The sequence below is a fragment of the Lipophrys pholis genome, assembly GCF_963383615.2.
Source record: "Lipophrys pholis genome assembly, contig: SCAFFOLD_92, whole genome shotgun sequence".
NCBI classification, from domain to species: Eukaryota; Metazoa; Chordata; class Actinopteri; order Blenniiformes; family Blenniidae; genus Lipophrys; species Lipophrys pholis.
In genome coordinates, this window is record NW_028291825.1 from 67,501 (window position 1) to 82,500 (window position 15,000).

General features: G+C 53.0%; 2 protein-coding genes across 2 annotated transcripts in view; both read right to left on the reverse strand.

The window, feature by feature from the left end:
* LOC308128455 (high affinity immunoglobulin gamma Fc receptor I-like) overlaps nt 1–4,151 on the reverse strand; it is a 14,203-nt gene extending 10,052 nt beyond the window's left edge. The window contains exons 1-8 of the mRNA XM_080494146.1: nt 4,102–4,151; nt 3,658–3,696; nt 3,000–3,114; nt 2,730–2,881; nt 1,975–2,220; nt 613–930; nt 291–530; nt 76–219 (exon numbers count right to left, since the gene is read on the reverse strand). Of these exons, the coding sequence (XP_080350272.1) occupies nt 76–219; nt 291–530; nt 613–930; nt 1,975–2,220; nt 2,730–2,881; nt 3,000–3,114; nt 3,658–3,696; nt 4,102–4,126 (1,279 nt within the window). The 5' untranslated portion in view covers nt 4,127–4,151. The remainder of the gene's footprint in view (nt 1–75; nt 220–290; nt 531–612; nt 931–1,974; nt 2,221–2,729; nt 2,882–2,999; nt 3,115–3,657; nt 3,697–4,101) is intronic.
* Nucleotides 4,152–6,107: 1,956 nt separating this feature from the next.
* The window catches only part of LOC308128452 (sodium/hydrogen exchanger 9B2-like), a 10,740-nt gene continuing 1,847 nt past the window's right edge, over nt 6,108–15,000 (reverse strand). Inside the window, 7 exon segments of the mRNA XM_080494140.1 lie at nt 6,108–6,624; nt 6,702–6,876; nt 7,143–7,279; nt 12,604–12,712; nt 12,797–12,946; nt 13,060–13,166; nt 13,292–13,385. Of these exon segments, the coding sequence (XP_080350266.1) occupies nt 6,545–6,624; nt 6,702–6,876; nt 7,143–7,279; nt 12,604–12,712; nt 12,797–12,946; nt 13,060–13,166; nt 13,292–13,385 (852 nt within the window). The 3' untranslated portion in view covers nt 6,108–6,544.

Genomic DNA, 15,000 nt, shown 5'->3' on the forward strand with positions numbered 1-15,000 from the left:
CCCTCTGTGGAGTCTCTGTGGACCCCCGGGGACCCCCTGGGGGTCGCCTCACAGCGGTGGTGATGCTGCGCTGACCTGCCGCCTGGTGCCGCCGGGACAGTGACACTGCGAGGACGGTTGACACTGCGTATGGTGAGCAGACCATCAGGAACCGGGTCACCATCAGAACCAGGTGGGTCAGACCAGAACCCGGACCGGCTTCACGGTCTTCGGGGGGACCTGCAGGACACACGTGGACGTCAGCGCCGAACAATCAGAGAGCAGGATGCAGGAGTCGGTCGGAGCGTCACCTCGGACCGACAGCCGGGAGGGCGGAGACTGTCCCCGCCCACTGACGCTGCAGCTGTAGACGCCTCCGTCAGCAACCGTCACCGGCCAGAGGGTCAGGCCACCAGCAGCCGGAGGGCCCACTCGGACGCCATCTTTAAAGAAAGACGCCGGCGGGCTGGAGGACTTGGTCCGACAGGTCAGAGTGACGTTGTCGCCCTCCGTCACGGGGAGGGCGGGGCTCTGCAGGAGGACGGGCGAACCTGCAGGACAGCACAGGGTGAAGTGTCAGTGCTGGATTCCAGAGACCACTTGCTCCTCGTGTGGCAGGAAGTGGAATCTCACCCAACACGCTGATGTTGACGGAGTTACTGCGTTGCCTGCTGGGAGACTCGCACCAGTAGATGGCGCTGTCGCGCTGTTTGACGGTGAGCAGCTGGCAGCCGGACGCCGTCGCCGCCCCCCACTCACTCCCGCAGGTGCTGACGCCGCCGGGCGGCGCGGTGGAGAAGCGGCGCACCTTCCAGCCCCGCGCGCTGCTGTTAGCGCCGCAGCGCAGCATCAAGTTCTCGTACTCAAACAGCTGCGACGAGTCGGGCGACACGGCGAGCGACACGGCGAGCGACACGGCGGGCGACACGGCGGGCGACAGCTCGGAGTCACCTGAGGACAAATAGTTCAACCGATTCAGACTGTCTAACCCCCCGCACACACACACACACACACACACACACACACACACACACCACACACACACACACACACCACACACACACACACACACACAGACACACACACACACACACAGACACACACACACAGACACACACACACACACACACACACACACACACACACCACACACACAGACAGACACACACACACACACACACACACACCACAGACACACACACACACACACACACACCACAGACACACACACACCACACACACACAGACACACACACACAGACACACAGACACACCACAGACACACACAGACACACACACACACACCACACACACAGACACACACACACACACACCACACACACACACAGACACACACACACACACACACAGACACACAGACACACACACACAGACACACACACACACACACACACACACACCACACACACAGACAGACACACACACACCACAGACACACACACACACACCACACACACACAGACACACACACACAGACACACCACAGACACACACAGACACACACACACCACAGACACACACACCACACACACACACACACACACAGACACACACACAGACACACAGACACACCACAGACACACACAGACACACACACACACACCACACACACACACAGACAGACACACACACCACAGACACACCACACACACACACACCACACACACACACACACACAGACACACACACACACACAGACACACACACAGACACACAGACACACCACAGACACACACAGACACACACACACAGACAGACACACACACACACACAGACAGACACACACACCACAGACACACACACACCACACACACACCACAGACACACACACACAGACCTACACAGACACACACACACACACAGACCCACACACACAGACACCACAGACACACACACACACCACAGACACACACACCACAGACACACACACAGCAGACGGTGTTGCCCCCCCCCCCACAGAAGATGGGGTCTGACCGTGGACGAGCAGCCAGCTGGCCGGAGACTCCTCTTCTCCGATGCGACAGGTGTAGACATCCTCATTGGACCTGGAAACATTGTGGATGGTCATGTGACCGCAGGGCTCCGCCTCCATCAGGACGCCGTTCTTAAAGAATTGAGCAGCAGCAGCGTTCTTCTTCTTCTCTCTGCTTCTGCAGCACAACGTCACGTCCTGACCGGCCGTCACCGGGAGGACCGGACTGTCCAGGAGCACCGAGCCCTCTGGAGGGGGGGGGGGGGGGGGGAGGAGGAGGGGGAGGGGGAGGTCAAGGAGGAGGTCAAGGAGGAGGGGGAGGAGGAGGTGAAGGAGGAGGTCAAGGAGGAGGGGGAGGAGGAGGAGGAGGAGTGGGAGGAGGAGGAGGAGAGGGAGGAGGTCAAGGAGGAGTGGGAGGAGGGGGAGGAGGTCAAGGAGGAGGAGGAGGAGGTCAAGGAGGAGGTCAAGGAGGAGGAGGAGGAGGTGAAGGAGGAGGGGGAGGAGGAGGAGGAGAGGGAGGAGGTCAAGGAGGAGGTGAAGGAGGAGCAGGAAGAGGAGGAGGAGCAAGTGGAGCGGGGGAGGAGGGGGAGGAGGAGGAGGAGAGGGAGGAGTGGGAGGAGGAGCAGGAAGAGGAGGAGGAGCAAGTGGAGCGGGGGAGGGGGGGGAGGAGAGGAGGTTCAGAGCAGACAGTCCTCCAGACGTTGCTGTTCAGGAACCACTTCCTCTTCCTGTGTGACAAACAGGAAGTGGCGCTCACCGCTGACTTGGAGGTGGACGGCCTGGCTGCTGTCCCGGAGCGGAGACTCACACCAGTACACGCCACTGTGGAACTGCTTCACATTGGTCAGCTGGCAGGAGGGGGCGGGGCTTAGGCTACCCCACGCCGAGCCGCAGGGCGACATCTCGGACCTGTCCGCACAGTGAGAGGAGGTCAACCAGCCGTCACCATGGCAACGGCATCAACAGGAGTCGTCACCACGGCAACATGAGCAGCAGCAGGATGCGATGACAGGATGAAATGACTCACCCTGACTCGGAGTACCTCCACACCGTCCAATCAGCTGAGCCCGTCTGCTCACAGCGCAAAGTCACGTCCTCATATTCAAAGAACTGTGAACGTCCAGGGACCACCACCAGGGGCGCTGACACACACACACACACAGACGCACACAGACACACACACACACACACACACAGACGCACACAGACACACACACACACACAGACGCACACAGACACACACACAGACGCACACACACACACACAAACACACACACACAGACGCACACAGACACACACACAGACACACACACACACACACACAGACGCACACAGACACACACACACAGACGCACACACACACAGACGCACACAGACACACACACACAGACGCACACAGACACACACACACAGACGCACACAGACACACACACACAAACACGCCCACACACACAGACGCACACACACACACAGACGCACACACAGACACACACAAACACAGACACACACACAAACACACACACACAGACACACAATGACGCAAACAGAACAGTAAGTCCAGGGACTCTTTTTTTTTTAGGTGAAACCACACACACACACACACACACACACACACACACACACACACACACACACACACACACACACACACACACACAGCACACACACAAAACAGTTGAACTTACGTTGTTTGTGTGTCGATGTCTGGTCGGGAGTCAAAATGACTGAAACAGATCAGAACATTAATATAGTCTGTGTGTGTGTGTGTGTGTGTGTGTGTGTGTGTGTGTGTGTGTGTGTGTGTGTGTGTGTGTGTGTGTGTGTGTGTGTGTGTGTGTGTGTGTGTGTGTACGTGTACGTGTGCGTGTGTGCGTCTGTGTGTGTGTGTGTGTGTGTGTGTGTGTGTGTGTGTGTGTGTGTGTGTGTGTGTGTGTGTGTGTGTGTGTGTGTGTGTGTGTGTGTGTACGTGTACGTGTGCGTGTGTGCGTCTGTGTGTGTGTGTGTGTGTGTGTGTGTGTGTGTGTGTGTGTGTGTGTGTGTGTGTGTGTGTGTGTGTGTGTGTGTGTGTGTGTGTCTGTGGTGTGTGTGTGTGTGTGTGTGTGTGTGGAGTCAGCAGGTTCTTGACTCACTGAGGAGAATCAGGAGGATCTTCATCACGCTGAAGTTTCACCGAGTGTCTGAACATCTGGAGGAAACATCCTGTTGATAACTTGAGGAGGAGGAGCTTCATACATATATACATACACACACATACATACATACACACACACATATATATATATATATATAGTCATGGATTTCTAGGAGCCTCATATCTAAAAGCTGCTGAAGCACTAAAGGTCCTGAAAGATACGTACACCACTTCACACACAAAGTTTGTGATCTAAAGAAATAAACTTACCAGGAGAACGTTGGTACCGGCACAAGAACTTAGAACCTTGAGCAGAACATTCTGGAGACGAGGAACCTGGTGGTGCTGATGGTGAGGTGGAGAACTGAACCAGGTTCATCTCGTAGGTTTAATATCAGACTTATTGATCCATGTGATCAGAAACAGCCAAGCTGCAGAGTTCTAGATGGTTCCTTAGTGGAACGTTCCTGCTGAATCAGCAGAACCATGTTCATGTGTTATAGTGTCATCTTCTAGTGATCCAGAGGACAGAAGTGATTATCACTGATCCAGAGTGTGTACCAACAGTGTAATTCCAGAGGAGACCCAGAAGGTGACAGTCACAGTGAGTAGAGCTGCAGTCTGGAGGTTCCGTCCTCAGGAGGACAGACTGTCTGTCTCTGGTCTCTGGGGACAGGAGACAGACAGTCAGTGTCCTCAGGAGGACAGACTGTCTGTCTCCTGTCTCTGGGGACGTCTCTTCTGTTCCAGCTGCTTTTATTAGGACTTACAGCTATGAGGTACAAATATACTGAACTGTACCTTCACGGTAACAAAGTCAGTCTCTGGGAAATGTTTACATGTAAAATAAAGTATAGATTTTATATTGCTGATTTTATTATCAGACATACGTGATACAGTTTAGTATACTTTTACTTTATGACTGTAAATCCTGATAAAAACTGCTTTTCAGTACAATCGTGTTCTTCACTCGTCTGATGAAGACGAGGAGTAAAGTTGTTTATCGACGGGTTAACGGTTCAATTTACTGGCTGATGCCCAGTACACCGGTATGTACCCAGTATGTACCAGGTATATACTGGGTATGTACCAGGTATGTACCATACTGGGTATGTACCAGGTATGTACTGTGTATGTACCAGGTATGTACCATACTGGGTATGTACCAGGTATATACTGTGTATGTACCAGGTATGTACCATACTGGGTATGTACCAGGTATATACCGGGTCTGTACCATGTATATACTGTGTATGTACCAGGTGTGTACCATACTGGGTATGTACCAGGTATATACTGTGTATGTACCATACTGGGTATGTACCAGGTATATACCGGGTCTGTACCAGGTATGTACCATACTGGGTATGTACCAGGTATATACTGGGTATGTACCGTGTGTCGACTGGGTATGTACCGGGTATGTACTGGGTATGTACCTGGTATATACTGGGTATGTACCAGGTATATACCATACTGGGTATGTACCATACTGGGTGTGTACCAGGTGTGTACCAGGTATGTACCAGGTATATACTGTGTATGTACCAGGTATGTACCATACTGGGTATGTACCAGGTATATACTGGGTATGTACCAGGTATGTACCATACTGGGTGTGTACCAGGTATGTACCATACTGGGTGTGTACCAGGTATATACTGTGTATGTACCAGGTATGTACCATACAGGGTATGTACCAGGTATATACTGGGTATGTACCGTGTGTCGACTGGGTATGTACCGGGTATCTACTGGGTATGTACCGGGTATCTACTGGGTATGTACCTGGTATGTACTGGGTATGTACTGGGTATGTACCTGGTATGTACTGGGTATGTACCTAGTATGTACTGGATATCTACTGGGTATCTACTGGATATGTACCTGGTATGCCTCCTCCTCTGGTGCTCCACTAAAGTAATAGTAACAGTAATAATAATAGTAATACAACATTTTCATTAAATCGCTTGAACAAAGAGTTTTCTTCTAGTTTTGTTTATTGTCAGTAAATATGGGGGAGCCGGACTATGGAAGATCTGGACTATGGAGAATCTGGACTATGGAGAATCTGGACTATGGAAGATCTGGACTATGGAGGATCTGGACTATGGAAGATCTGGACTATGGAGAATCTGGACTATGGGGGATCTGGACTATGGAAGATCTGGACTATGGAGAATCTGGACTATGGAGGATCTGGACTATGGGGGATCTGGACTATGGGGGATCTGGACTATGGGGGATCTGGACTATGGAAGATCTGGACTATGGAGAATCTGGACTATGGAGAATCTGGACTATGGAGGATCTGGACTATGGGGGATCTGGACTATGGAGAATCTGGACTATGGAAGATCTGGACTATGAAGGTTCTGGACTACAGATGTTCTGGACTATGGGGGAGCTGGACTATGGGGGACTTGGTCTCGAGGACCACGTCACAGCCGGCTCTCTAGTGTCAAGGCGTCCTTTTCCGGGACGACTTCCTGGTGAGGGGGCGGAGCTTCAGCTTCTCCTTCTGCCAATGAGAGGGAAGATAGTGAGACGCAGAGACCGGCTGATGGACCACAGAAGAAGAGGCGGAGTGTCGCTGACCTTTGACCTGCCGGGCGAGCAACCGCGGCCCCGCCAGCCCAATGCCCAGCGCGCCGACCGGCGCCGTGGTCAGGATGGCGAGAACAGCGAGCGTCAGCACGTCCAGACCGAAGCTCATCAGAGCCTCGTCGCCCTGCTCCCTGGCCAGGTCCAGCGCCTTGGAGCCGATGGCCGCCTGGCGCCGTAAACAAGCAAACAAATAACAGCTGAACCCCCACCAGAACTACACCCGGTCTACAGAAGGTCTACAGACTGTCGAGAGCTGGTCTACGGATGGTCTACATTCAGTCCAGAGACGACCTACAGACAGTCTACAGCAGGTCTCCAGACAGTCCCCAGGTGGTCTACAGACGGTCTACAGGTGATCTATGTACTGTTTACAGCCGGTCTACAGCCGGTCTACAGCCGGTTCTACAGTCGGTCTGCAGACGGTCTACAGACCTGCACGGTGGCCTTGGGCAGCCAGGCCACAGCGATGAAGACCTTCTCCTTCAGGTTGAAACCTCCCAGATGAACCAGACCGAAAGTGACCAGCAGGCGGACCACCAGACCCAGGAGGATACAGGCCAGGCCCAGACCTGCAGGAACAGAGACCAGCACCAGTCAGGAGGGGAGCAGGTCCTGCCAATCCTTTGCTAGTGTATTATACTGACCCGCAGTACCAGGGTACTGACTCGCTGTACCAGGGAACTGATTTATGGTACCAGGGTACTGACCCGCAGTACCAGGGTGCTGACCCGCAGTACCAGGGTATTGACCCACGGTACCAGGGTACTGACCCACGGTGTTGGGGTGTCATGGTACTTACCTACGGTATTAGAGTACTTACAGACAATTCAATTCAAGAGAGGTAGAGAGAGGTAGGGAGAGGTAGGGAGAGGTAGAGAGAGGTAGGGAGAGGTAGAGAGAGGTAGAGAGAGGTAGGGAGAGGTAGAGAGAGGTAGATAGAGGTAGGGAGAGGTAGGGAGAGGTAGGGAGAGGTAGAGAGAGGTAGAGAGAGGTAGGGAGAGGTAGAGAGAGGTAGAGAGAGGTAGAGAGAGGTAGGGAGAGGTAGATAGAGGTAGGGAGAGGTAGAGAGAGGTAGAGAGAGGTAGAGAGAGGTAGGGAGAGGTAGAGAGAGGTAGAGAGAGGTAGGGAGAGGTAGAGAGAGGTAGGGAGAGGTAGAGAGAGGTAGAGAGAGGTAGAGAGAGGTAGAGAGAGGTAGAGAGGTAGAGAGAGGTAGGGAGAGGTAGAGAGAGGTAGGGAGAGGTAGAGAGAGGTAGAGAGAGGTAGGGAGAGGTAGAGAGAGGTAGAGAGAGGTAGAGAGAGGTAGAGAGAGGTAGAGAGGTAGAGAGAGGTAGGGAGAGGTAGAGAGAGGTAGAGAGAGGTAGGGAGAGGTAGAGAGAGGTAGAGAGAGGTAGGGAGAGGTAGAGAGAGGTAGGGAGAGGTAGAGAGAGGTAGAGAGAGGTAGAGAGAGGTAGAGAGGTAGAGAGAGGTAGGGAGAGGTAGAGAGAGGTAGAGAGAGGTAGGGAGAGGTAGAGAGAGGTAGAGAGAGGTAGAGAGAGGTAGAGAGAGGTAGAGAGAGGTAGGGAGAGGTAGAGAGAGGTAGGGAGAGGTAGAGAGAGGTAGAGAGAGGTAGGGAGAGGTAGAGAGAGGTAGATAGAGGTAGGGAGAGGTAGGGAGAGGTAGAGAGAGGTAGAGAGAGGTAGGGAGAGGTAGAGAGAGGTAGGGAGAGGTAGAGAGAGGTAGAGAGAGGTAGGGAGAGGTAGAGAGAGGTAGAGAGAGGTAGAGAGAGGTAGAGAGAGGTAGAGAGGTAGAGAGAGGTAGGGAGAGGTAGAGAGAGGTAGAGAGAGGTAGGGAGAGGTAGAGAGAGGTAGAGAGAGGTAGGGAGAGGTAGAGAGAGGTAGGGAGAGGTAGAGAGAGGTAGAGAGAGGTAGAGAGAGGTAGAGAGGTAGAGAGAGGTAGGGAGAGGTAGAGAGAGGTAGAGAGAGGTAGGGAGAGGTAGAGAGAGGTAGAGAGAGGTAGAGAGAGGTAGGGAGAGGTAGAGAGAGGTAGATAGAGGTAGGGAGAGGTAGAGAGAGGTAGGGAGAGGTAGGGAGAGGTAGAGAGAGGTAGGGAGAGGTAGGGAGAGGTAGAGAGAGGTAGGGAGAGGTAGAGAGAGGTAGATAGAGGTAGGGAGAGGTAGAGAGAGGTAGGGAGAGGTAGGGAGAGGTAGAGAGAGGTAGGGAGAGGTAGAGAGAGGTAGATAGAGGTAGGGAGAGGTAGAGAGAGGTAGGGAGAGGTAGGGAGAGGTAGAGAGAGGTAGGGAGAGGTAGAGAGAGGTAGAGAGGTAGAGAGAGGTAGGGAGAGGTAGAGAGAGGTAGGGAGAGGTAGAGAGAGAGGTAGAGAGAGAGAGGTAGAGAGAGAGGTAGAGAGAGGTAGAGAGGTAGATAGAGGTAGGGAGAGGTAGAGAGAGAGGTAGAGAGAGGTAGAGAGAGAGGTAGAGAGAGAGAGGTAGAGAGAGGTAGGGAGAGGTAGATAGAGGTAGAGAGGGGTAGAGGAAGGTAGAGAGAGAGAGGTAGAGAGAGGGGTAGAGAGAGGTAGAGGAAGGTAGAGAGAGAGAGGTAGAGAGAGAGGTAGAGAGGGAGGTAGAGAGAGAGAGGTAGAGAGGGAGGTAGAGAGAGAGAGGTAGAGAGAGAGGTAGAGGGAGGTAGAGAGGGAGGTAGAGAGAGAGAGGTAGAGAGAGAGGTAGAGAGGGAGGTAGAGAGAGAGAGGTAGAGAGGAAGGTAGAGAGAGAGAGGTAGAGAGAGAGGTAGAGAGGGAGGTAGAGAGAGAGGTAGAGAGAGAGGTAGAGGGAGGTAGAGAGGGAGGTAGAGAGAGAGAGGTAGAGAGAGAGGTAGAGAGGGAGGTAGAGAGAGAGAGGTAGAGAGGAAGGTAGAGAGAGAGAGGTAGAGAGAGAGGTAGAGAGGGAGGTAGAGAGAGAGGTAGAGAGAGAGGTAGAGAGAGAGAGGTAGAGGAAGGTAGAGAGAGAGAGGTAGAGAGAGAGGTAGAGAGGGAGGTAGAGAGAGAGAGGTAGAGAGAGAGGTAGAGAGAGAGGTAGAGGGAGAGAGGTAGAGAGAGAGGTAGAGAGAGAGGTAGAGGGAGAGAGGTAGAGAGAGAGGTAGAGAGAGAGGTAGAGGGAGAGTGAAAGTGTCTTGAAGCAGTCCTCACTGTAGCTTCAGTAAATAGAAAAGTCTTGAGTAGAACCTTGAGTGTCTCATCACGTCTTCCTGCAGGAGTGTCTCATCACGTCTTCCTGCAGGAGTGTCTCATCACGTCTTCCTACAGGAGTGTCTCATCACGTCTTCCTACAGGAGTGTCTCATCACGTCTTCCTACAGGAGTCTGCGGTGAGAAGCGGAGGTCTTCTGACGGGAAGAGGGTCGCTGGTCTGACTGTCCAGAGGAGAGGGAGGTCGCTCCGGCAGGAGGAGGGAGATCCAGGTGAGGAGCTACAGGAGGAGATCCAGGTGAGGAGCTACAGGAGGAGATCCAGGTGAGGAGCTACAGGAGGAGATCCAGGTGAGGAGCTACAGGAGGAGATCCAGGTGAGGAGCTACAGGAGGAAGGAGATCCAGGTGAGGAGCTACAGGAGGAGATCCAGGTGAGGAGCTACAGGAGGAGAGCCAGGTGAGGAGCTACAGGAGGAAGGAGATCCAGGTGAGGAGCTACAGGAGGAGATCCAGGTGAGGAGCTACAGGAGGAGGGAGATCCAGGTGAGGAGCTACAGGAGGAGAGCCAGGTGAGGAGCTACAGGAGGAGAGCCAGGTGAGGAGCTACAGGAGGAAGGAGATCCAGGTGAGGAGCTACAGGAGGAGATCCAGGTGAGGAGCTACAGGAGGAAGGAGATCCAGGTGAGGAGCTACAGGAGGAGAGCCAGGTGAGGAGCTGCTCTGGAGCGTCCCTTACGACCATGGATTACCACCTCCCACCATGGAGGCTGATGTCTGGGGGTGGAGCAGGAGGAGGAGCGAGGACAGGTGGCAGGATCCCACCAACTGTGTCCTGAAGGTCCTGAACGGTGGTGTTGAACGAGGACAGCTGTTTGGACTGGTCCACGGCTCCGTCCATGAAGCTGGACAACATGGCGTCCTCCTTCTCCAGTTCTCTGGAGGTCAGGGATGTTCTGATTGGCTGTTGGAGTAAAATATGATCCTCAGAGGACAGGCTTCATTAGGGTGGTGTCTCCAGGAGTTAGAATGGTAGGAGATCCAGAGCTGAAGGTGAGGGAACCTCACCTCCTGCCGGATCGGGCTTCAGCTCTGTACACCATAGTCCAATCTGGTGAGTCCAGAAGATCTGGTGAGTCCAGAAGATCTGGTGAGTCTAGAAGATCTGGTGAGTCCAGAAGATCTGGTGAGTCCAGAAGATCTGGTGAGTCCAAAAGATCTGGTGAGTCCAGAAGATCTGGTGAGTCTGGAAGATCTGGTGAGTCCAGAAGATCTGGTGAGTCTAGAAGATCTGGTGAGTCCAGAAGATCTGGTGAGTCCAGAAGATCTGGTGAGTCTAGAAGATCTGGTGAGTCCAGAAGATCTGGTGAGTCTAGAAGATCTGGTGAGTCCAGAAGATCTGGTGAGTCCAGAAAATGTCTCTTGTCTGTAAGAGGAGCTTTAAAATGGGTGTGAGGGAAACATAGAAGATTCTTCTGGAACAAAGATCATCGCAAACAAACAGTACCAGGGTACTTACAGACGGTACCAGGGTACTTACAGACGGTACCAGGATACTTACAGATGGTACCAGGGTACTTACAGACGGTACCAGGATACTTACAGATGGTACCAGGGTACTTACAGACGGTACCAGGGTACTTACAGACGGTACCAGGGTACTTACAGACGGTACCAGGATACTTACAGATGGTACCAGGGTACTTACAGACGGTACCAGGATACTTACAGATGGTACCAGGGTACTTACAGACGGTACCAGGGTACTTACAGACGGTACCAGGGTACTTACAGATGGTACCAGGGTACTTACAGACGGTACCAGGGTACTTACAGACGGTACCAGGGTACTTACAGACGGTACCAGGGTACTTACAGACGGTACCAGTGTACTTACAGATGGTATGAGGGTACTTACTGACAGTACCAGGGTACTTACTGACAGTACCAGGGTACTTACAGACGGTACCAGGGTACTTACAGACGGTACCAGGGTACTTACAGACAGTACCAGGGTACTTACTGACAGTACCAGGGTACTTACAGACGGTACCAGGGTACTTACAGACGGTACCAGGGTACTTACAGACAGTACCAGGGTACTTACTGACAGTACCAGGGTACTTACAGACGGTACCAGGGTACTTACAGACGGTACCAGTGTACTTACAGATGGTATGAGGGTACTTACTGACAGTACCAGGGTACTTACTGACAGTACCAGGGTACTTACAGACGGTACCAGGGTACTTACAGACAGTACCAGGGTACTTACAGACGGTATGAGGGTACTTACTGACAGTACCAGGGTACTTACTGACAGTACCAGGGTACTTACAGACGGTACCAGGGTACTTACAGACGGTACCAGGGTACTTACTGACGGTATGAGGGTACTTACAGACGGTACCAGGGTACTTACAGATGGTACCAGGGTACTTACAGACGGTACCAGGGTACTTACAGACGGTACCAGGGTACTTACTGACGGTATGAGGGTACTTACAGACGGTACCAGGGTACTTACAGACGGTACCAGGGTACTTACAAACGGTATGAGGGTACTTACAGACGGTACCAGGGTACTTACAGACGGTACCAGGATACTTACAGATGGTACCAGGGTACTTACAGACGGTACCAGGGTACTTACTGACGGTATGAGGGTACTTACAGACGGTACCAGGGTACTTACAGACGGTACCAGGGTACTTACAGACGGTACCAGGGTACTTACCAACAGTGTCGGGGTTCAGCTTGGTGACGGTGATCTCGGCTCCGATCAGACCAAACAGAAGTGGCTGAAACACGTCCCAGAACCTTCCCAACATGGCCGCCACCGGGGCCTGGAGCAGAACATATTGATCAGAATGATCGGGACATTGATCAGGAGACTGATCGGGACATTGATCAGGGCTTAGGTCTGGTACCTTGTCGGTCTTCCAGGCCAGAGCCGCCAGGAAGGCCAGAACCAACGTGCTCAGACCCCCCGCTCCGGCAAATCCAACAACATGGCTGCAGAAGACCGAGAAGATGGACAGTCCCAGCAGCAGGACGGTTCTCCTCAAGACCAGGTCCTCCTGCAGACCACACAGACCATGAGGACCAGGTCCTCCTTGCAGACCACACAGGCCATGAGGATCAGCAGGTCTTCTGATAGGACTACAGGACTACATGAAGACGTGGGGCAGACCTGGTCTGTGCTGGGGAACCAGCAGAGGAACAGGCCCAAGATGAGTCCGGCTCCGACACCCCCGACCACCTCCAGTAGACCCTTCAGGATGTTCATCCACGTGGAACCTGCAGGAAGTGGAACCGTGAAGAACAGGAAGCTCTAAAGTCCTGACAGGAAGTGGAACCGTGAAGAACAAGAAGCTCTAAAGTCCTGACAGGAAGTGGAACCGTGAAGAACAAGAAATCCTGACCTGTGGAGAAGGCAATTCCCAGACAGGTGGAGAACCCGGTGATGGCCAGAATATCATCAAAGCTCCCAGCAGCCATCAGCAGTGTGGGAATCCCCTGAGGAGCAGAGCATCACCACATCATAGAGCGTCACCACGTCATAGAGCGTCACCACGTCATAGAACGTCACCACGTCATATAGCATCACCACATCATAGAGCAGCACCACGTCATAGAGCGTCACCACGTCATAGAACGTCACCACGTCATATAGCGTCACCACGTCATAGAGCGTCACCACGTCATAGAACGTCACCACGTCGTAGAGCGTCACCACATCATAGAACGTCACCACGTCACAGAGCGTCACCACATCATAGAACGTCACCACGTCGTAGAGCGTCACCACATCATAGAGCGTCACCACGCCATAGAGCGTCACCAAGCCATAGAGCGTCACCACATCATAGAACATCACCACGTCATAGAACGTCACCACGTCATAGAGCGTCACCACATCATAGAGCGTCACCACGTCATAGAACGTCACCACGTCATATAGCGTCACCACGTCATAGAGCGTCACCACGCCATAGAGCGTCACCACATCATAGAACGTCACCACGTCGTAGAGCGTCACCACATCATAGAACGTCACCACGTCACAGAGCGTCACCACGTCATAGAACGTCACCACGCCATAGAGCGTCACCACATCATAGAACGTCACCACGTCGTAGAGCGTCACCACATCATAGAGCGTCACCACGCCATAGAGCGTCACCAAGCCATAGAGCGTCACCACATCATAGAACATCACCACGTCATATAGCGTCACCACGTCATAGAGCGTCACCACATCATAGAGCGTCACCACATCATAGAACGTCGCCGCGTCATAGAGCGTCACAACGTCATAGAGCATCACCACGTCATAGAGCGTCACCACGTCATAGAGCGTCACCACGTCATAGAACGTCACCACGTCATATAGCGTCACCACGTCATAGAGCGTCACCACGTCATAGAACGTCACCACGTCATAGAGCGTCACCACATCATAGAGCGTCACCACGTCATAGAGCGTCACCACATCATAGAACGTCACCACGCCATAGAGCGTCACCACATCATAGAGCGTCACCACGTCATAGAGCGTCACCACATCATAGAACGTCACCACGCCATAGAGCGTCACCACATCATAGAGCTTCACCACGCCATAGAGCGTCACCACATCATAGAGCGTCACCACATCATAGAGCGCCACCACATCATAGAGCGTCACCACGCCATAGAGCGTCACCACGTCATAGAGCGTCACCACATCATAGAGCGTCACCACGTCATAGAGCGTCACCACATCATAGAACGTCACCACGCCATAGAGCGTCACCACATCATAGAGCTTCACCACGTCATAGAGCGTCACCACATCATAGAGCGTCACCACATCATAGAGCGCCACCACATCATAGAGCGTCACCACGTCATAGAGCGTCACCACGCCATAGAATGTCACCACGCCATAGAGCGTCACCACATCATAGAGCGTCACCACATCATAGAGCGTCACCACATCATAGAGCGTCACCACGTCATAGAGCGTCACCACATCGTAGAACGTCACCACGTCACAGAGCGTCACCACGTCATAGAGCGTCACCACATCGTAGAACGTCACCACGCCATAGAGCGTCACCACGTCATAGAGCGTCACCACGCCATAGAG